Source organism: Loxodonta africana, chromosome 22, assembly GCF_030014295.1.
Source record: "Loxodonta africana isolate mLoxAfr1 chromosome 22, mLoxAfr1.hap2, whole genome shotgun sequence".
NCBI classification, from domain to species: domain Eukaryota; kingdom Metazoa; phylum Chordata; class Mammalia; order Proboscidea; family Elephantidae; genus Loxodonta; species Loxodonta africana.
In genome coordinates this window covers 22962338-22985518 of record NC_087363.1, presented here as the reverse complement: position 1 = coordinate 22985518, position 23181 = coordinate 22962338, and the positions used below count along the sequence as shown (strand labels likewise).

Below are 23181 nucleotides of genomic sequence, written 5' to 3'. Positions count from 1 at the left end.
AGGACCTCAATCTTTTCTGTTTATCATGATGTTGCTTATTGATCCAGTTGTGAGGATTTTGGTTTTCTTTATGTTGAGGTGTAATCCATACTGAAGGCTGTGGTCTTTGATCTTCAACAGTAAGTGCTTCAAGTCCTCTTCACTTTCAGCAAGCAAGGTTGTGTCATCTGCATAACGCAGGTTGTTAATGAGTCTTCTACCAATCCCGATGCCCCGTTCTTCTTCATATAGTCCAGCTTTTCAGATTATTTGGTCAGCATACAGATTGAATACGTATCGTGAAAGGATACAACACTGATGCATACCCTTCCTGAATTTAAACCATGCAGTATCCCCTTATTCTGTTCAAACGACTGCCTCTTGATCCATGTACAGATTCCTCATGTGCACAATTAAGTGTTCTGGAGCAAAATAAGTCAATCACACACACACACAAAATGTATGTTCTCACTTTTATGAAATGACATGAACACATAAATATATATAAATTAATGTTCATTAGTGGTCAGGGGTTGGGGTTAGGGGGAATTCACTCTGTCAATAGCAGACACTTGTTATTTTTGGTGGTGGGAAAGGTAACGCTGAATGAGAGTGCAGTGTACACAGCTTGACAAAGGTAAACAATGTCACTGAAATGTAAACAAGAAAAAAATACCTGTTGGTAATTGCTATGGTATATATAATTTTTGAAACAACAGCAAAAACAACCAAAAAATATATGTGCAGGTATATATATGTATGTAAGGGGCCCTGGTGGTGCAGTGATTAAGTGCTCAACTGCTAACTAAAAAGTCAATGGTTCAAACCTACCAGCCACGCGGTGGAAGATGAGACAGTCTGCCCCTGTGAAGATTACAGCCTTGGAAACCCTACGGGGCAGTTCTACTCTGTCCTAAGGGTCGCTATGAGTCAGATTCAACTCGACAGCAATAGGTATATATGTATGTATGTAGATATATGTGTGTATATGTGTATGCATATGTATATTTATCTAGGTGACTGTATGCACATATATTCATATAGATAATAAAGCACATTGGGGTACAATTACATATACTGCATAGACATAACCAAACACCTCACAGGATTATAAGTACTGAAAGGTTGGCAGTTTGAACACACCCAGAGGCACCTCGGAAGACAGTCCTGGTGATCTACTTCCAAAATGTCACAGCCTTGAAAACCCTCTGGAGCACAGTTCTACTCTATACACATGGGGTCGCCACGGATCAGAATCAACTCAATGGCAACTAACAGCAACAACTCACTACCTGTGCCAGGCTCATACTGAGCCCTGGGGAAAGAGGTGAATTCCCTGCCCAGTAGTGGGAGAAGGGAAAGTTTAGGGGACCTCACCCAGGCTAGGGTTTAAGAAGGGAAGTCCTCTATAAGAAAGTACCCTTGAAGCCAAGACCCAAAGGCTAGAAATTTGGCTGGCAGTCAAAGCCAGAAATTCGACTTGGGGCGGGTGTCACTGGTTATTTGTTGTGCTTACTGTGTGAGTTGTCTGTGTGGATAGACCTCAGTTTACCCATTCACACTGCTGCTGACAGCCTTTAGGCTATGTCCAGGTTAGAGGCTATAGGCAAAAGCTGCAGATCTCATTCTTGCTAGAGTTTCTCTTTAGCCTGGGAGAAGGCACACCCCTAGGGGTTGAACTGCTAGATATGAGTTTAGATAAAGGTCTCACTTTAGAAAGTCATCAGGGCAAGCAGTTTTCCAAACTGTTGGTATGAATTTACATTCCAGAGCCAGGAAGAGGTGCCATCTTTTTATTTTACATAGAAATCTTTCCCCATCCCCTCCCTACCACCATCCCAACTCCCCACTGTGCCTGGCCTAGGCCGTGCCCAGCAAAAGTTGGAGACAGGCAGGAGCTCCAGCCTGAGACTGCCTGAGAAGCGTCAAGCACTTTGGTCCATACAGTCAACAACAGACCCTGGTCTCAAGGACCAGAAGCAGCCCAGCTGCCTCTGATCGTGGTTATAAGCAGAAGCCTAAAAACAGGAGCAGACCTCACTAGTAGGAACAATGAGCTGGTCCCTTCAGCTCTAGTACGGTGAGGCTGGGGCAGGGTGAGTGCAGGAAAAATGCAGCTTCTGGCCTCACTTTCATTCCCACCTGCCAGTCTGTCCCTGCCATCAGGGCTGGTCCTGGAATAGGGGCTGTCCCCCAGCAGCCCCCTGCCTGGCCAACCCTTGGTCTATGAGTTGAAGTCATGTAGCCAGCCACTAATGAGATTCACTGTCCTTGCCCTAACCCCAGGAGGCCAAGGTCAGGGCCCCTGAGCTACCTCAGGAAGTTGTCCAGCTTAGCCTGGGAGGGAGGGGAAACTGTTCTCATCCCCATTCTTTGCTTAGCCTTGGTTTTGTGCTTAACAGGCAGTGGGCGGATTACAGCCGAGTCAGTCTGGAGTAGATGTCAAGGAAAAGGACTGAGAGGTGACTGAACAGAGCAGGAAAGGCTCAGACCTAGAGGTGGGCAGCCCTGCTACACTGAGCAAGGCCCAGCTCTGCACACCTAAGGCTATAGGCACTGGCAGGTGGGGGCCTGGGGGTACCAGTGAGGGATTGTGTAGGCCTACAGCTCACTTCACCCAGCCCAGCACCACAGAACAAGGATACGGGTTGGATGAACTTTGTCCGGCCTCCAAGTCCATCGAAGCCTGTCCTTACCTAGGACAGAAGGAATTGGTGAATGGGCCCAGGTCAATGGGCTAGGGGATTGGCTGCCCAGCTCCCATCGAGAAGGCTGCCACCTATCACTTGTGGTAAGCCACACTCACCGCATCTGTGCTGCAAAAGGACTCTACCCTAGTCCTCTTAGGCTGTTTGTGACCCAGGATGGCATTCCGGATGAAGACAGGGAAGGCACCAGCTAGTTCCTCATCTGGCTCTCCTGCACAGCACTGGCCACCCAATGAGAGCTGGAAATCCTATAAAGAAGACGCCAGGGCTAGACTTGATAAGCCTGATGGCAGCAAAGAAGAATGGGGGCTGCTGACTGGGGGAGAAAGTAGAGGAGCAGGATCAGGATCTTTGATCCCTCGCCAGAAGGCACAAAGGTTAACAAGGAGGGTCCCAAGGGTGGCTCTGAAGTGCTTCTGTCCTGGGTCAGAAGTGAGATGCTCTGGCAAGACTCTGACTTCTAGAAGTCTAGCTTCATGCCCAGTTCTGGTAAGGACTGGATGGTGACTGCCTGAGCTTCTGGGAAGCTCTTACCTGCTTAGGGCCTTTTGGAATCGTCTTGTGGACGTCCTGATCTGGAGAGCTGCAAATGGGAGATGTGAAGGCAAGGGGCAGGTGAGCCGGGCTCAGCACACACCACTGGGGAGCCATTGTGTGGCTGTCATGGCTGTGTGCTGGGCAAGGCACCTCAGTGACCCCCATCTGAAGTGCAGGTCTGTGGACAGCTAGATAGCCACATTTGGCTCTGTGGTTTGAGATGGGCCCACCTCAAGCCTAAGCCTCAGAGGCACACAAAGAAAGGAAAATCAGAGCATACCTGGCTCAAGACTCTGGTGGACAGGCATTCAAGGTGCCAGGAGCTCCTTCCCAACCCGGCCAGCCCAGATCCACCCCCACCGGGTCCCTGTGTTCCCTCCACTGTCAGCTCAGCATCTCAAAGGCTTTGATGGTATGGATTAATGATATAAGCAAGAGAAGGGCTTGTGGAGAGTGAGTGCTCAGGAAAGGAAAGAAGTGGGTGGGAATCAAAGCCACAGCCAAGTCCAGGTGGCCCTTGCTGCCCCACCATCAGCCACTCAAGCTCTCAGGACAGGGCCTGCAGAGATGTCTTAGCCATCTCTCCTTCAGGTCACAAACAGGGCCAGGGACTGCCACTTACTGTGCCTTCTCCAGGCAGAGCTTCTTGGCAAGGCCAGGCTGGGAGCTAGAGGGCCGGGCCGGTGGGGTGTCCACATCGAAGGTGGCATTGAGGTCAATGTCATCACTGAAGGCTGGCCGGCGGAGCTTCGGGTTTAGCATCTCTACAGGAGCTGGGCTGAGGGCAGGGATGGCCTGGTCACTCAACACCACAGAGGCAGCGCAGAAGGACAAGAGCCCCTCAAGTGTCAAAAATAGCTCCAGGGGACTGGAGCCAATTCCTGGCACAGGGTCACCCCCAAAGGAAACCCTAATTCCTACAGAACAAACCACTTGGCTCACCCCTTTGCACAGTCATGTGAGGAATATAAGTCTGGAAGATACAGAAGGAAGCAAGCAAAAAGCCAGACAAAACAAACAGTCAAACAAAAGAACTGCCAGTTGAACAAGTAGCCTCATTTCTCAGAACACAGCCCAAGGAGCCAGTCAGATGTGGCCAGTCTGATGCAGATGGTTGTTCCCTCACCAGTATTAATTATCATGGCAAATGGCACAATATTAGAAACTGCTGAAGTGACTCTCCTGGTTGTTGTTGTTAGGTCCTGTCGAGTCGGTTCTGACTCGTAGTGACTCTATGTACAACAGAACGAAACACTGCCCAGTCCCATATCATCCTCACAACTGTTGCTATGTTTGAGCCCACTGTTGCAGCCACTATGTGAATCCATCCCGTTGAGGGTCTTCCTCTTTTTCACTGACCCTCTACTTTACCAAGCATGATGTCCTTCTCCAGGGATTGGTCCCTCCTAATACCATGTCCAAAGTATGGGAGACGAAATCTCATCGTCCTCACTTCTAAGGAGCATACTGGCTGTACTTCTTCCAAGACAGATTTGTTCATTTTTCTGGCAGTCCGCGGTATATTCAATATTCTTCACCAACACCATAATTCAAAAGAAATGCCCAGAGGACAGGCATTTCCATAACTGAATATGATACAGGCATTAAAGTGGCATTTATGGAGAATAAATTTAATAATAGAAAAATGCTCATATGTTAAATTTAAAAAGTAACACAAGATTCTATGTATTATACAATCACATGATTTGTACACATACACCCTCATACAGAAAAAGGACCGGAAGGAAATATACCTTACGCCAAAAGTGACTATCTGTGAAAACTCCATATATTCCAAATTCTCAACAATAAGTATACTTTAACTGCTATAATTGAGGGGCGGGGAGAGTTTTATTCTATTAGAAAACTGCAGCCAACAGGATTTTTCCAGGCCATCCACAGCTACTGTGGTCTGGACAGAACCCTGGTGAGGGGTGGGACAGCCTCAAGGACATGCTCTCTTCTTTCTTCCCTCAGGATCCCTTCAGGGCTATGCCAGAGCCCTACTCCCACTGGTCAGAGCTGTGGGGATGTCAGTCTCCAGGGTGAGCCACTCTGAGGGGCTGCCAAAGGCCCACTGGGATGCGCAAATCAGGGTAAAGGGAGTTACTTGCACCAATTTAGATGGTAAGCCATTTGGGAAGCCTCCCCCTGGCCAGGCCCCTGGAAGCTCTGCCCTCCTCCCAACCCTCAAGTAGAAATGAAAGCTGCACAAATCCATCTCAATTCCACATTGTGTGTCAGATGCTTTGCTTCTCCCTCTGGGAGTCACTGCAAAAAGCAAAAGCCAAGACCACTTATGCCAACTTTTCACAGTATCTGCCATTCTGCCACCATTTACCAACCCCAAAAATTCCAGGCCTAGTAAGAAGAGGTGCACTCAAGAGGTAGGCAGGGTCTTGGACCTATCCGATCTGGCTGGGTGCAGCCATTATGCCTTCCAGGTAGCTCTCAGCAGGGCTTCCTGCTGCCATACCTTTGGGCCTTGCCCAGTGCATGTGCCCAGCCTTGGGTCAAGGCAAGCCAGTCTTCTTCACTTGTACCTCCTGGCCATCCATAACACTAAACTCAAGACTCAGGAGGTTCTCACAGTGCCCCCTCACCTCTCATACCCACATCTGGCTTATATGGACACATTTCTTGTTCCCCCAGAATGCTCAGATCATCTTCTGTATACCTTTCTTTCTTTATGAGCTTGAGCCCTGTTCCCCTTCTTGCCAAGGGTCCACTTTCTTTCCTTCCCACCTCTGTCAGTCCTATGGGTAGGAATAGCCTGGGACCCAATTAACCCTTCCCTCACTAGTTAAGGGCCTGGATTGAGGCCTTCCTGGGTTAATACCATCACCCCTGGGACACTCACCCATGGCCAACTCACAGGGCTTATGCCAGAGGTCTCAGGAGGCATGGCAACGTACTCAAAGACCCCCTTTCCAAGGCAGAGCCAAAGCCCTGGGCAGACCCAACACCTGCGTGACATGGGGCCAGTCAACGTCTTCTTCAAGAACTCATGGTTCCTCCTGGCAGACCTACCCTAAACAAAGGCCTCCTCAACTCCCTCTAGCCTGGAGGTTGGGTCCTTGGGGCCCATAAGAGAGGTTGTCCTATTATCCCTTCCACAGTGGGGCAATGGCTACCCCTACCTACTGAGGCCTCCTAAAATGACAAAGGGTGAAGGATAATCGTATTGCAACAAATAAAACAGGAAACCACCATCGGCATCCAGAAATCTCTACAAAATTCTGGGAGGAAGAGTGTAGCTTGGGAATGAGGGACTGACACAGCAGCCAGGACCCTCAAGGAGGGAGCTGCGAATTCAAGGGAAGGCTGGAGGAGCTCTGGACTCACAGGAGGAGTATTAAGCGGGACTGAAAACTGGAGAACTGATGGAAGATATGAGGTCAGCTCCACTCCCTTTGTACATCTGCACTGGAGGAATACCAGGCGGCCAGCCTACCATCCCAGGCCGAGAAATGGAGCGGCCTTTCCCAAAGACACAAAGAAAACCATCTATAGTGACCTAGTGCCGCCAGTATCGGATCCAACGGCAAAGCCCTCTGCATCCTGGGTTCAGGTAAGACCCAGCGTGATACCAGCTTGCTGCACGCTCCCCATAAACCCTGCCCACATAGGTCGGGTTCCTAGGCAGCTTTCCTGTTACCTCCTCCTTAGAGGGTCACAGGCAGTCAACAACCCCCAGGCTTGGGAGGGAAGCCCAAAAGAAAAGCCATGATGCACAAACACTGATGCTGGGAGAAACAAACGTGAGACCACAGAACAAGAACAGCACGTTTTGCAAAGGATACACCCAAAAGCAAGAAAAAAACTGTTAGGATTAATGATGCGATTGCTGAAATAAAGATTATAAAAATTAAGAAATTCTAAGTAGAAATTAAGAAACACTCCCAGAATGTAGAGTACTAAGACAAAAACACAAAGGACCAGCCCAGGAGGTCATACATTAGACCTGCAGGAGTTCCAGGGAGAGAGGACAGAGACATTGGAGTGCAGGAGATTCTCAAAGGAACAAGACAAGAAAGTTCCCGGAGCTGAAGGGAGACTCGAGTGTTCACACCGAAAGGACCTGCCAAGGGCTGAGCAACACGAATAGCAAAAAACCATCCAGGCACATCACAGTGAAATCACAGAAGTCAAGGATAAAGGAAGGATCCTACACTGTCCAGAGACTGAAAACACGTTCACTTACAAAAGGATCAAGAATCAGGCGATATACCGATGTTTCTTGTGGAACTGTTCACAATAGTGAAAAGATAGAAACAGCCTAAATGTCCATCCACTGATGAATGAACAAAATGTGGTCCATATATATAACGGAACACTACTCAGCCAGAAAGAGAAATGAAGTCCTGATACAAGCTACAACATGGTAACCTTGAAAACATGATGCTGAGTCTTTTCACAAAAGGAGAAGTATTGTATGATCTCACTTACATTAAATATCTAGAATAGGCAAATGTATTGAGACCAAAGCGTATTAGTGGTTACTAAGGGCGGGAGGGAGAGGGAAAAGGGGAGTCACTGTTCAGGAAGCATAGAACTTCTGTTTCTGGTGAGGGAAAAATTGGCAACAGATATTGGTGATAGCTGCACAACATGATTAATGTAACTGGTGACACCAAATTGTACACGTGAAAAATGTTGAATTGGCGAATGCTGTGTTATATTTTTACCAAAAAAAAAAAAAGTCAGATAGGCATTGGCTTCTCAGAGGCAATGCTGCACTCTAGATGCTGGAAAGCAAGGCCTTCAAGGTTCGGAGGTAGGATAACTTTAATCCTAGAATTCAAACTGGCAATCTAGGCAAAAAGCTATGAAGGTATTTTGACACGCAGCCAAGCTTCCTTCCTCAGGAATTATTTCAAGATGAACTTCAACAAAACAAGGAAGTAAATCAAGAAAAAGTAAAACATGAGACAAAGGAAATAGTGGCTCCAATCCAGGAGAGAATTAGGGAAGTCCCAGAGTGACTGCCTTACCAGGCCGCCTCGCCCTTGCACCCTTGGGTGTTCCCTATGGTGCTGTCAGCCTGAAAACTGGAACCATCCTGAATGTCAGGGAACATCTGAGTAGACATAGTTTGTTGCTCCACAAGCACTGGGTGGCAGGAGAAACAACATGGATCTCTGTGTATTCACCTGGATATATCTCCAAGGCCTTAGGGAGTCATACTTTAAGTTATAGAATGACATCAAGGTATCAAGAAACGCCTAAAATCAAACCTCAAAATCACGCCACACTGCAGTGTATGTCTCATGGGAGTCTTCATCTGTAGTAAAGCAGAGGTCTAGGATGACACCCATCAAGCTGGTGACATGTCACCTCCCTCAACATTATTCAAGCCCCCTGGCACTGTGCCCAAGGCACTCATGAACGAGCCTTGTGGGCTAGAGTTTATCTTTAGGCTTTGACCAAACCACACTGTCAAACACAGCAGGAGGAATCCTTGCCTTCCCATCTCTGTGGCTTTGGTTCGACTCTTTCCCACAGTGAAGGGTCAGCTGGCCTGCAAAGCCAAGGGGTTTAGGAGTATTTGGGGGTGGCATGATGCCCAGAGCTGTGTTTCAGAGAAGTCTCTCGGGGGCTAGTGTGCTGGGCAGACAGGAGAGGCAAGGGCATGGGTCACAGCAGTGTGTGGAGGTGGTGTCAGGGGAAGGGTCGGGAAGCACAAAGAGGTTGGATGGACAGGCTCTAGCAACGCACTGGATGTGGGAGGGAAGGAGCTATTGATTTTCTGAAAAACAATGAAAAGTAACTCTAATAAAAGACTGGGAGGAGTTGTGTGCTCTTTCTGGGTTATCAGCTGGGGTCGTCTTGCAGGCAGGAGATAGCTCTGGGTGCTCTCAACAAGGCGGCTTCTGTAAAACACTCATGAAGAGGAATGGGAGCCAAGCCAAGGAGGGCCACCAGTTCCTCTGCCTTTTGGCTCCCTCTGCTGGTAGCTTTAAAGTACATGTTCCTGGGACCCAAGGGAACTGAATTCAGAGTCGTTTCTTTCAAGTTTCTTTCAGAATTTGAGGCAAGTGACAACAATGCATTTGGCAAGCCATTCCATAAACAGAATGCCCCAAGACAGCCAGTCCTCCTGCCCATTCTCAGACCAGCCGCAGCTCCTCTCTGGCCTACCCTGGCCTCTCCTCAAGAGAGAGCACTTGTACTTGAAGCTGCTTTCCCACCAAGCCCCAGGGCTGGCTCCCAGGGCAGGAGGTCCATAGCTTTTAGGGCTGCATGTGCCACACATCCCACCAAAGTCAGGAGGAGTGAAGACTCTTACCAGTGGGTACTCCACAGCCTCTGACTCCTACCCCCACTCCCACCCCAGAGGCCCAACAAACCTTTCTAAGACCAAGCGGTTGACAGTTTCACTGGCCACTGCCGGCAGGTTCAGGGTTTCCTGAAGCATCGTTAGCTTCTTTTTTAGGCTCTTGGGGAAAGAAAGAGAAGGGTGTGAAAGAAGGATGCCTGCTGAGGCACCAAGTCCAGAGAGAGTACACAGGTCATGAGCAGCCTGCATGAGGGGCAGGCCCACAGGGAACAGAGCAAGGCCTGAAACTCCAGCACCAGACTCAGATGACCAGGACCACCAGGCTCCAGAACCCCTCCCGTGGTAGAGCCCTTCCTCTGGTGAGTAAAGACCCCAGGGATATAGGACAGACTGTGAGGGAAGACCCAGTTTGCTGTCTCCCCTCTGACAAACAGGCTCCAGCTCAGGACCAAGGTGCACACCCTGATCTAGTCTGCCCCTGGAGGACGGAGCCCAGAACCTCCACCACTGATTGGCGCCTGGGAAGAGATAGCCTAGCCCTGCTCTTGAAGGGCACACAAGCCAGCCCTCATTCCTCTCAGGCCAGGGATGTTCCTCACTGTGATTTCCTTGTCAGCACTCTGTAGGTCCTTTTGGGATGACTTCAGCTCCAACTTGGCCTGGTCCAGTTCAGAGTAGACTGTCTGCAACTACAAGAAAATGCAGGGGAAAAGGAAGACCCATGGGGTGGCCATCTGCCCTGCCCAACTTGCTGCAACCCTGTGCATGGTCAGGGTGGTCCAGGGTACAGAAGAGACTGGGGTTGGGGAGACCCCAGCTCTTTGGAGCTAGGCCTCAGTCTGGCAAAGTACCTCTGGAGCTGCCTAGGAGGTGGGGTTATTTCCTACACCCTGCAATCCATGGACACACCACACCCAGAAGTGAGGCCAGCTGTGCCGACTAAATCAGGTTCCAGAAGCCCTTGTACTCCAGGTCTGGTACAAGAACAGGCCTTTAAGCTGTCACATTTGGGGCCTATACTCCAGCCTGCAGAGCAGTGCCCTGGAGCCAGAAGAGTAGAGGGGAGAATGAGCGTGCATGGGTTGGGGGGATACCTCCATGATCTGCCACCCCAAGCGGACAAGCCACAATGCCTAGTAAGGACCAGTCCCTGCAAGTCATCCAACAGCCTTGTGGAGGCTGTGCCATCACGCCCACGGCCTCGCTCAGAAGACTCGAGTGAGAATGACAAAAGGAGAGCCACCTCTGAGGAACTGGCCTCTCCCCTCCCTCTCTGCTCCCACTAAGTTACCTTGCTCCTGGAAGAAAACAAGTCCTTCCTCAGCTTCTCAGCCAGCTCTCCTGAGGCCTTCCGTGCCTCTTTTAGGTTCTCATACTCTCTGCAAAGCAGGTATGGAAGGAGATCAGGATGCCAGACTTCTGCACTCTGCTGTCCTGACAGTCAACCTGAGCCATCAACATAACACAAAGTGTAGCCCCACCCCTCAGCTTACTCTCACCTCTACTCTGACAGCTGGGCCCAGCAGGGACCAGGCAGTGCTGTGGAGGGTCCTGCACTGAACGCAAAAGAGCTGGAGACTCCATTCCCTGCCTGGAGAGCAGGGAGCCCCGGCCTCACTAAGGGTGCCCCCATACCACCCAGCCCCCATACCTGTCAGCCAAGTGGCCACCTCCTCACCAATAAACTCACCACAGTCCTAGCAGAGACCCTACTGCTACTGAAACACGGGGTTAAGAGTGAAGAATCTGAACAAAATTTCTGATCCAAGCCAGGTAGGGTCAGTAACAGCGCTGAGGGAAACAAACTCCAGATATAGAGATGGGGCTTACAGTTCAGAGAGCTGTGACAATCCCTTTAGAAATAACACTTATAATACCCACTCAACTCTCTCAACTACCCTATGAACCAGGTCTATTACCATCTCCATTCAGGAAGCTAAGGGTCAGAGGGGCTAAGAAGCTGGCCCCAGGCAACACAGCCAGTGTGAGGTGGACTCAGGGTTCACACTGAGGTAGCGTGGCTCCAGAGCTTGCCCCTTAACTCTGTCTGCTTTGCTTTACAAGGCATGGGCAACAGATGGAGAGGCATGGGTGGGGCCCCACGGCCTGGCTCCTGGGCTTGGAGAGAGGGGCCAGAGAACGCACTTCTTAAGGGACACGCAATACACAGCCAACTGCTCCACCGCTGACTGTCCCACACCCATGTCTCGGATCATCTCCTCCACCTCAGGCCGCTGGCTCTGGAGTAGGAGTTCAATCCTGAAAAACACCCGGCCCACGGCATTTGAAATCTGGAGGCTGATGGGTAGTTACCCAGTGCAGCTCTGCTTCTCTTTGCTGCCGTTGCTATAGAGACAGCCTCGGCTGCTAGGATGCTTCAGCAGGTGGGTCTGCCCAACAACAGGCCCCACAGCAGAGATGAGCACAGCTCCAGGGATGCTGCTGGAGAAAAAGGGGTACTGGCAGAAGGACCTTAAGGACAGGGATTCCTAGAGAGGTTTCCAGAGGGAAAGGCCTGCCAGGTCATCTGGCCACAAGCAGCAGGGACAGGGAGGATTGTGGCAAGGGCCCCTCTGGAAAGTGGTGGAAACCACAGAAGCTGAGCAAGGAGACCTGTCCCCATGCCCAACTGGCTGGAGCCCTCCATGGCCTATAGAGATCTGAGCCACAGAGGTAGCCCAACCCCACTCCCTGCCACAGTCCTGAGAGCTGTGCCACCTGGGGATCCTGGGTGCAAAGACACAGGGTAGGCCCTGGCTTAAAGCTCACCGCTCCATGGTCTTCATCTTGCTCCTGAGTCGGCGGGCTTCCTCCCGTGCTTGTTTGGTCTCATCCTGCTGCTGTTCCAAGTACTTCATCTGCTTCTGAAGAGCAAGCATGTCCATACCTGTTACTTGGAGGTGCCCAGGAGGCCATGGCTAAGGTCACTGATAGAACTCTGACCTAGAACTGTCTCCCCTACATCTTTTGAAAATGCTGATACCCGTGTGTCCCCAGCCCTCAGGAGGCAAGGCTCCTGGGCTCTACTCTGGCTTGTACTTACTCTGCTGAGAGGTCCTAGGCCAGCTGTATCCTTATCTCCCTGTCTGCTTCTTCCTGAGATATCTCTCAGTATAGCACAGCCCACTGCCAGCATCTGCAGGCCCACTGTGGGCTGCTGAGGTCCTTGACCTGGCCTCACAGTACATGTTGTATAGGTAGCTGGAGAAACCCAGGGCACAACCCAGGCCTCACCATCCACTATCTAGACCCATGGACAGTTGTCAGGATAAAAGAGCTGAGCCAGAGGCAGCTGGTCAGGCAGCCCTCAGCACAAAACCACTCTACTTCCGTCCTGGGAATACCTTCAGAGACTCATGCTCTGCAGCAGGTGCTGGTTTGCTCCCTCCCTTCCACCAGCCAGACCACATGATCCAGCCCAGCCCGTGAGCAGGAGCAGAGACAATGAACATCCTGCGGCCTTGTCTGTTCACAGAGACGGCTCTCCCTTCCCCTTTCAAATGGCATCCAGTAAGGGCTGCTCCTGCCTGCGAGGCCAGAATATCAATTATAGGTTCAGATCAATCACCTCATACCCCTTGGAGAGCAAGAGGCTCACCAACCCAGGTTGATACAAAATTTATCTGGGTCTGGGGCCGCTTGCTCTGCAGGCTTTCATCTGCCCAGTCAGCTCGGCACAGCCGACTTCAAAGGCTCCTGCTTCTCCCTGGGATGCTGTTTGATCTGGCTCCAGAGAGCAGCCCAGCCAAGAACTGGAGTGCTAATGGAAGGCTCTTCAGGTTGGCCTTGTCAGTGGAGTATGAACCACTTTTGGAAACGTGACCCAGCCTCACCAAGTCTTGGCTGAACAGCTCCTCCATGGAGCATTGGGAAGGCCTCACCTCTCCAAGCTACCTAGTACAAAATCCAACACAGATATTTTCTTATGGGCTGGATGGGTACAGTATGGGAGGGCCTGGGGAAAAAGGGATTTACTTTCATTTTACAACTGCACAAACCAAGGAATTGACCAATGCAGAGCCAAATGCTCAACCCAGAGTGATGAGCACAGGACTGGGGCTACCTCCCTGCCAACTCTGCCCATAGGACCAGGGGACCTACCTTGAGGGTGGAGCACAGCATCTCAGCTTTGTCTAAGGCCTGCTGCAGAGATTCCACAGTGGCGTTGCGCTCTTCCAGCTTGTCCCGCAGATTGTCAATGATAGACTGGTTGTCTCGCTTTTCTTTCTCTGAAGAGAGGATCAGAGCAGGAAGCCCATCCTGCATGAGAACCTGGGCTCCAGTACCCTACTCATGAGCCAGGTGATTTGTCAGGGCTCCGGCCAGAAAACTGGGCTGCCCACTCTTCTCTCTGGCATGTGCTAAATCAGGGAAGCTGAGCCAGAGTCTCTTCAGTCAGGGGATAAGACCTTTTTTCTGGTGCTTGGGATTACTTGGAAAAAACATTCCACTGCTCCCTCCTCCCATGGACTTAGTTACCTCATCATCCCCAAACTTAAACAGGTTCTTGCCAAACTCAGCAGCTAAGCCCTCTCCTTTGGATATTCTATCCCATCATATCTTCCAAGTCCCCCGGCCTGAGTCTTGGGCAAGAAGCTCACCTTGTCTTGGTGGCCAGTTTTAACCAAACCCCTTTCCTCTGCTTTTCTGCCAGTCAGAGGAGCGAGTAAGACTCAGGGATAAAGCAGGGAAAGTTCCCAGCTCTGCCAGAAAATGGGAGACCTTCCTCCCAGGACCCCTCCCTCTAACCCTAAGTCAGGGGCTTCCCAGGGGCCCTTGTCTCTTGCTAATGTACCTTTCCGGGAAAGCTGGGCTCTGGCATCGTCCAGTTCATTCTGCAAGGTAATATCCACAATAAGCAGCAGGAAAGCATCGTAACTGGCCTCCACATGGCCTCCTATAAGGCTAAGGGGAGCCCCAAAAGGGGACAGTGAGGCCCGTAGGTCCAGGGAGGCATGGACCCTGCTGTACCTTAAAGCCATCAAGCATTGCTTATCTCTATGTGCCTTTAAAAGTAGACACGGTAGGGAAACAATCTCAGGAGCAAGAAGCCAGGACAGGAGGGTGATACAAAACGGGAAGAAGTGAAGTTGGGCCTGTGTGATCACTCTCAACAGCAGAGGCATCCATTGCTTCCTTGGCCCTGTGCTGACCCTCACTCTCTCTGGGCATCAGCTGCACTCACAAGGGACACAGAGTAGGAATGGCCAAGGACCTTGGGCCACCACCCCTCCTCCTACCCAGTGTCTTGCCTGCTTCACAGCCTGCCTCCCTCCAAGCTCCAGGCTGGCACTGTGGACTATAAGCCCTCCAGCCCCAGAATCCAATAGGAGGTACTAGCTAGGATAGGTGAATCAGGACAACTGTGCACCCCTGGATGAAACCTCATACGTGCTAGGTTCTAATCAGCTGTCATCAGGGTCAAGTAAGCCTTTTGAAGTCCATGCACACATTCTAGAGATACTGCCTGCAGAACTACCAAGAGCCTGGGGCAGAACTGAGTCCTTCTCCCATTCAGGAATCCAGAGCAATCAACATCCCTGTGGGCAAGAAAGGTGCATACTCCACAAGCAGGAAAATCAAGCAATACAGATCTGAAAGGCTTGGCCAAGTGCCATGGTAGTAGCTATATGGAACCAGGCAAACCCTCTACCAGATAACCCTTCCCAGATCGATACACAAACTTAGAATCTCAAAAGTGACCCATACTAAGGCTTGGTCCCGAGGAGTGGACATGCCCCCTGCTATCAAATGCTCTACCAGGACTCTGGGGCAGGAGCTTCTGGTGGCCAGGCTGGTCAGTGTGGGCTGAACAGCTGACGGTCAAGATAGGGGATAGGGAAAGGAGCTGCCTAAGAACAGACAACAGCCCAAGGCGGCTGCACCACTACCTATGGTCCCCTTCCACCCAGCAGAGTGCCTTCTAAACCATAGCTCCAAGCTACTCGAGATATTTCCTCCCTGTCTCCTCAACCTGGCTTTGAAAGCCAGATAGAAATGAAATTGCCTTTGTTGGCTTCATCACAGGGAGGACACCACTTATAACTAGAAGCCGTTACCATGATGATGAACATGCTAGCTGTAAGCACAAAGATGTGCTTGAAGCAATGGGGCTCCAAGGACATCACGACACCCCCGGGCCAGGACTGAACAAACCCTAATCTGACAGATACAAATTAACCTTCGGAGTCCTGGGATTACTTGTGAGCCCAAAACCAACACCCCCGAGAAGTTTCTGCCAGCCCCTCATGCACAAAAAAGCTAAATTTTAGACTCGAAAGAAAAGTAGTAGAAGTATAGGAGGGAAGCCACCTATCCCTGCAGTGTGGGTTTCTACCCTGGCTACATATCTTGATTCCAGGGGCTCTGCCTTCTGTCTCCAATCTGGGGAAGGCTCAGGCACCTGGGTTTACACCAAGCTACCCAGGCAGTTTTAAGGCACAGCCAGTTTTGGGAACAGTGGGTCCACACATTTTCCCTGGCTGAGTGGAATAGTTTTGTAACCTGTCTGTAACTGTCCTAGCAGCAAAGTAGGTTGGGCAAGATAGCTGCAGTCTTCTGCCTTTGGGAGAAGCACTCTGCCTTTGGGTCAGAATTGCCCTGAAATCCCAAGGGGAAGGCTCACAGCGGAGCGTTCCCCTTCTTCCCTAACAGCATACGTCTCTCATGGCTATGTCTCACCCCATCCCTCATCATTATTTGTCCTCTGCTGTCCTCGCTCCCGCCCTGAAATCTCCACCAAGTCTCTCTATAATAACCCCATCTCCATGTTCTAGGCATCCTCCCTGGGCGAGAGCGGGGAGTGGACTCCCAGAAGGCCTGAGCTTCAGTGGGATGAGATAGGTTCTAGGTACCTTTAAGAATTCTGCATCCAAGGCACTCTCCTCCTCCTGGGCAAGGTCAAAGAAGAGCTTATTGATAATGGTTCTTTTGCCAACCTGGATGGGAGAACAAGAGAGAGTATGACTGCATGGCTGAGTCACAAACAAGTGGGGTGTGCATGGGTCTGACTGCCCACCTAATATGCATGCCAAGCCTGTGCCCAAGTCTCACTTTTCACAGCACATCCCTTGGAGGCTGAAGACCTTTCCAACTTTGCAGGCAACCCAAGCCAGGACTGCTAGTTTGGTGGTTGCTGAAGTCATGTCACTACAGACCCGTGTGGTAACTGCTCCGAAGATACTTCAACTCTAGGTGCTGGGGAGTTGGGGAAATGGGGAAAGGTAGGGAAAGTGGCTAAATCTATGCAGGTGAACATTGGCCTAGGCAACGAGTCCATCTGCCAGCTACCCTTGGATTGTAAGCAGGCCTCCGGAGCCACTCAAGGGCATGGCAAGTGAGGCTCAACTGGCCTCAAATCATAAGAGTCCAAAAAGGATGGAAACACTGCTCTTTTTCAGAAATCTTTCCTCATTCCTGCTTCCTGGCAAGGAGAAGATATCTTCAGCTAAGGTGGTCCCACGCCAACACCCTTACCTGGATTCGGCATTGCGGGCAGGTCCGACTTGGCGCTGTCTCAAACCACTGAATCAGGCTGGAATGAGAAGCAGAAAAACAGATTGGTGAACTCTGGCTTGGCTGGGGACACAGAGGTCAGGCAGCTGCTCTGCTAATAATGAGGTCTGTTCAGGTCCTCTTCAACCCAACAACTGCCTGCATAGGATGGCAGCATTGCAGGTGATGACAGCATACCAGACAAGGCCTAACCAGTTCTCAGCACTCAAACCAGCTGGCCCCTTTTTTGGCTCTGCTGGTTTGGCCATGCCTGGGTGGTGCATATGGTTAAAAGCTTGACTAGTAGCCAAAAGGTTGGTGGTTTGAACCCACCCAGAGGCACCTGAGGAGACAGGCCTGGAGATCTACTTCTGAAAGGTCGCAGCCTTGAAAACCCTATGGAGCAGTTCTACTCTGCACACATGGGGTCACCATGAGTCAGAATCAATTTGACAGCAACTAACAATAACAACAACCCCTGAGCTAATCTTTTAGCAACCTTCTGGGGTTTGACTGGAGGGCAGGAGTCTGAGACCACTTTCAGCTGGGACCCCAAACGGCTATACTTTCAAGGCAAGTGTAAACTAGAAATAAAGGTAAAGAGCAGTAAAAGCAAAACACAGCCCAGCTTCACATCACCTGTCTAGCTCATTCAGAAACCTCAAGACTTAAACATGAATTAAGGTAGTCTCCTAGTAGTAGACTGGGAGCAGGGAGAAACAAAATTCCCTCTGGAATAAGATACTATCATCCCAGGCCTCAAATTTCTCCTATAAATTATTTTTCAAATACCCTGTACAGCATATAATCAAAGTGAACCAAACACAATGGAATACTCCACAACAATGACAATGAATGAGTCTACAGCTAAGAACAACACTAAGAGCGAATCACATAAACATTGAGAAAAATAAATCAGACACAAAAAAGTACATTCTGCATGACTCTATTTACATAAAGTAAAAAAAAAAAAAGGCAAAACTCCTCTCTGCTGCTGGAAGTTGGGGCAGTGATTATCCTTATATGTGTGTGGAGGGGAGGGGTAACTGAAGACAGCATGAGGAGGCTCCTGTGGTGCTGATAATGTCCTGCTGCTTGATGTGAATTCTGGTTGCGTGGGTGTGCTCTTTGTGAAAATTTTACAAGCCATACGCTCATTATATGTGTACTTTTCTGTAACTATATTATACCGTGATAATTTTTTTTTAAAGTAAACAGGCACACAAAGTACAAAACACTGTGAAAAAAAAACCTAGAAAAGCATACCCACAAAGACTTCACATACTGGAATTGTCAAACACAGACCATTACGCAGTTATGCCAGAAGTATAAATGAAGCTTGAATATATCAGTACAGAATTAGAAACTAAAAAGTAATCACATAGCAGATTTGAAAAAGAACGAAATAGGAATTCTAAAACTGAAAAATGGCCAAAATTAAGAATTCAATAGATGAGTTTAACAGCAGTTTAGACACAGATGAAGAATCACTAAACTGAAAGCTAGGTCAGAGAAAACACTGAGAATTAAAAAGATGGAAAATATATATGAGATGATAAGAAACATAGAAAATAATGTGAGAAGGTCTATCTAATATACATATAACTGGGAGTTTCAGAAAGAAAGTGTAGTAAGCAGAATAATACCTCCCCATCCCTACCTTCCTCTACCCCCTGCAAAGATGCCTGGAAGAATGAAAAAGGTGCTGATTAACATTTGAACTTGGTAGGTTAAGGACACATATTTTGGCAACAGAGGAAGAAGAGCCAGGATTAGGAGGAGGAAATGAAATGTGTGGCTAACTGCCTCCATGAATAACTGCCTCCTTTGCCATGAGACCAGAAGAACTGGATGGTGCCCAGCTACCATTATTAAACATTTTGATCAAAGATTCTATAGAAGAATCCTGATCAAAAGGAGGAAAATGTAGAACAGAATTTCTAATCCTCATGGACTCCAGACTTCTGGAGCCATAGAGGCTGGATGAACTCCCAAAACTATTGCCCTGAGATAATCTTTAAACCCTTAAACAAAAAATATCCCCTGAAGACTTCTAAAAACCAAACAATAGTTTAGCTTAACTAGTAAAGAACATCTGTCTTTAGCATACTGTTTTAAGATCTTTTAATATCTACGTGGTATCAAATTGACAACAGCAACTCAAAAGATAGGAAACTTAGGGGGCAGTGGGTTTATGTTAATGGGGGTGGAATGACTCAAAAGAAGGATGAGAATGGTTGAACAACTTGAAGAATGTAATCAATGTCAGTCACTGAATTGTACATGTAGAAACTGTTGAATTGGTGTATGTTCTGCTGTGTATATTCTCAGCAACAAAAAATTTTAAATAAGTTATAAGAAAAAAGGACACGTATTTTAATTTCGGAAACCATGGTGGTGTAGTGGTTAAGTGTTATGTCTGCTAACCAAGAGGTCGGCAGTTCGAATCCACCAGGCGCTCCTTGGAAACTCTATGGGGCAGTTCTACCCTGTCCTATAGGGTTGCTATGAGTTGGAATCGACTCAACGGCAGTGGGTAGTGGGTTATTTCAATTTCTACGATAACCACTAAAATAATGAAAATAGAATACATAACTTCCAAATTAATCAAGCAGGAAAATGGAGAGAGAAAGAATATTCAACCAATCCTAGCCAAGACAAGAAAGAATAATAGGCAGGAAAAAAAGTGAGCAGATCGAAAAAGAAAATACCAGATAAGACAGTAAATTTAAACCCCAATATACCAGTAATTGCAATAATTTTAAGTAGAATAAATGGTCTAATTAAACACAAAGATTGTCAGGCTGGATTTAAAAAATAAGAACAACTAAATGCTGTTTTCAAGAGATACATGTAAAACATAAATACACAGTGAAACTGAAAATAAAATCATGGAAGAAGAGCACCCAGGGTAAATACAGAATAGCTCTTGGAGGCTTGATTTCCAGTCTGACAGAACAGCAATAGCTCCCTCATCATGGTGGTGGGTGACTTCAGAGGATCTCAGGGGCCATGGATAAGCTCAGGATCCCTATACTTTAGGCAGGGGTTGTCATTGTCCACTGAGCCCATTATCAAAGGGGCCTGTGGCCCAGCCTCCCAGGCTCAAACCCCTGAGCCCATTCACCAGTTACCCCAGGACCCTCCCTGGGCTAGCTCCCAATGGGGCTGTGAGCAGGCCTCCCAGAATGCCCCAAGACTCTCCCCAAATGACCTGCTCCAGAGCCCCATCGCGGGAGACCAGCCACATCTCATCATGGAGGATGGGACCCTGGCTCTACCTGTGCACACGTGCAGTGACAACAGCACCATCAGTGACGTGACCCAGCATGGATGCTGTCACCCCTGGCTTTTGCCCCAAAAGTGCCCAGGGATCACTCTGCCTAACTCCTTTGCTGGTGGCTCCAAACCAGTCTGTCCACAGCTGGTAGGTAATCTTTCCACGCCAGCTGTACACTCAACAGAATGGTCTCACAGGGTCAGCAAGACCCCTTAATGAGGAGATCTCCCTGCTGTTTGATGTTAAAATGGGTTTGTGGCATCTGTGAATACACTGGATGTTTGACCAATGAGATGACTCTGGATAGAATCATTCCAAACCATCAAGCAAACCACAGCAAGCTCTCTCATGCAGGCAGGGGCCTATCGGGTTTCTGCCAAGAAGAAATAAAAAGGGCTCGTTAATGTGGTGAAAGTTCACGTCTGTCCGAGCTAATAGTTTTGAAGACAGACTTCTATGCACAGCTTATCAAGGAAGTCCCTTCCCCGGATTCGGCTCAACTGTCACCTTCTCCGGGAAGCCTGCCCTAATCCGCTTTGACCAGGTCGGGAACCTCCCGTGGGGGTCCGTCTAGTGCCGTCGTCGTCACCCATCTGGATTCCAGGGACATGTCGTTGGGAGGCCTGAGACCCCACGGCCCAGAGATCGCACCCGGGCGAGCGCCGGGCCCCGACCCCAGCGTTCACTCACCACTGCAGGTGGAAGGTGTGGCCGCAGTGGATGGCGGCCACGTCGCGAGAGTGGTCGAAGAAGTCGGAGCAGATGGTGCACAGCGCACGGATAGGCATGGCGACCGGACTCAAGTGGCCGGGGTAGCCAAGGAAACCGCGGCAGGTCGAGCTTCACCGCTGCGCCCCCACACCCCGGCTCCGTTCAAATTTGGCTCCACTGCGCAGCTTCCGGGAACGGGCCGGAAATGACGACTCAAACGCGGAGGTGGAGCCTAAAGATTAGCCCCGGATTGGGCGAGCCACCAGGGGAGGGGCTTGGCCCCTTTCGTACCGTAGAGGAGCTTACGGCCGCGCACGGGCGCTGTCGGGTCCCAGAGCTCCAGGGCTTCCAGCCGCCCTCCGGCGGTTCCTAGGACTCGGCCGACATCCCCAGAGCATTAGGACGGGGAGCAGCCGCACCACCAGCTGGGCCCTTCTCCAGGCGGGGCATGCTGATCCCAAGCCAGACTTGATATGAGGTGGGCTGGGCATGGGACCCTCAGCCCTGTTCTCCCTGGGCAGCCATTCGGGAGGGTCGAGAAGACAGTGGCTGCAGGAGGATGGGACGATAGCCCCGATGAGAAGCGGGTTCCCTAGGCTCTAGGCAGTATTGGGCCATCCACTGGCAGCCCATGGTTTCCGCAGGCCAAAAGAATGTTCCACCCCCTCTGGGTGGTCTTGGAAATTTGACACATAAACCCTAACTCCTCAGGACACTCTAGCTGTGTCCAAGCAAGGCATGACATCCCTGAGTTTTCTCTTAGCTTCCAGGAGCTAAGGAAGATCAGTTGTGCCTCTGGGACTGCAGAAGATTGGAATTTTTAAGGTCCTGATGTTCATGGACAAGTGACTAACACCAGGGGCTAACAAACCCTTTTTTCTCATTCCCACATCTGAGAAGTTATCTTTGAGGTCCTCGCTGAGAGAGAGTACCATCCCTGGTGAGTTCACCTGGGCCAGTCTGGGCTGGAGCAAGTCTCGATGTGGCCCAGGGGTTTTCACACTATCTTTTGCAGTGTTGCTTTTCCCTTCCCCAGGAGAAACCTTATACAGAAACTCATATTTTAAAGCTGATCTGCTCCAGTTGAAGTAGCCCCAGATGGAAGTCTTTTGGGCCTGTGCGAAAAGCACAGGTGTTGTTCACAGAAAGGAGGAATCGACACACAGGGCAACAGAGAACCTTTGTGCAGTGCCCACCTGCACCATTTCCCCAGCCCAGGGAAGCCCACTTTGGCCATGCGCAAGGTGTCTCCCTGTGTTGGCTGGCCCTGGGTGAGTTCCAACTCTAAGTCCAAATCAAGACAAGTCAGCGGGAATCATCAGAACAATAGCCCTGACTCAAGCTCTCAGCCCAGGGTATTCCTTGGCCCAAGCCCAGTCCAGGACCTGCCACCCACATGGATTTCTAGCGTCCAGAGGGCACTCCCCCCTTCTCTCCCCAGCACACACACATACCAAGGGGCTGGAGAAAAACATGCTGTAGTGGGATGGTCTTCACTCCCAGCCCAGGCAATTCACATGGCACTGAGCACAGGCTACCACCAAACCTGTTCCTACACTCCCCCTCCCCACTACTTTCCAAGGGTCCCTCCCCAGTAGGACAGAGGAAGCAAACTCGAGAGGGTGGCCAGAGGCTTTGGCAGGGTAATGTTTATTTGCCAGGTTCAGCAGGCACACAGTTAGCCTACCGACCTTCACACACACACCAGAGTAGACCCACAGGCATGCAGGGAGAAAGGCAGGACCGCCAAGGAGAGCTGAGCAGGGTCTGGGATTGGAATGGCTGCCTGCCCAGACTGTAGTGGGGTCTAACACAGGGTACCTGCCAGGAGTGTCCATCAAGGAACTGGGGGAGGCCTTGTTCCACTTCCTCATCTCAACAAAAGCAACTCAGCATGGCTCAGAGGTGCCTGGGCCTCCCTCCAAGCTCTGAGAGAAGGGGAAGTGGGCTGTAGAAAGAGGGGGTTCCACTCCATTTTGTTGTTGAGTTCAGAGGACAGATAATATGCCTGTGTAAAGAGCAAACCCCCAAATCATAGACTATGGGGCACTGCCATGAGGCAGGCATGCTGAGATGGAGGAGACTTAAGGGCTGAGCCTGAGGAGGAAGGTATTTGGGAAGAGCAAAGGGATATCAGCCCTCCATGTGGCCCAGGCTAAGGACCAAGCTGGGCTGGAGCACTGAGGGCTAGG

The 23181-nt window shown here is 50.0% G+C and overlaps 1 protein-coding gene across 1 annotated transcript; it reads right to left on the bottom strand.

Annotated features, from left to right (window-relative positions):
- Positions 1-510: 510 nt before the first annotated feature.
- TRAIP (TRAF interacting protein) lies at positions 511-21198 on the bottom strand. Its single transcript, XM_003409873.4, has 15 exons — positions 20969-21198; positions 16981-17038; positions 16359-16442; positions 14300-14339; positions 13606-13733; positions 12274-12368; positions 11650-11763; positions 10796-10883; positions 10104-10193; positions 9575-9663; positions 3847-4002; positions 3222-3270; positions 2786-2935; positions 2625-2675; positions 511-2409 (listed from the first exon to the last, which is right to left on the bottom strand). The coding sequence occupies exons 1-15, from the start codon at positions 21064-21066 to the stop codon at positions 2290-2292; spliced, it is 1410 nt and encodes a 469-aa protein (XP_003409921.2). The 5' UTR covers positions 21067-21198; the 3' UTR covers positions 511-2289.
- Positions 21199-23181: the final 1983 nt, after the last annotated feature.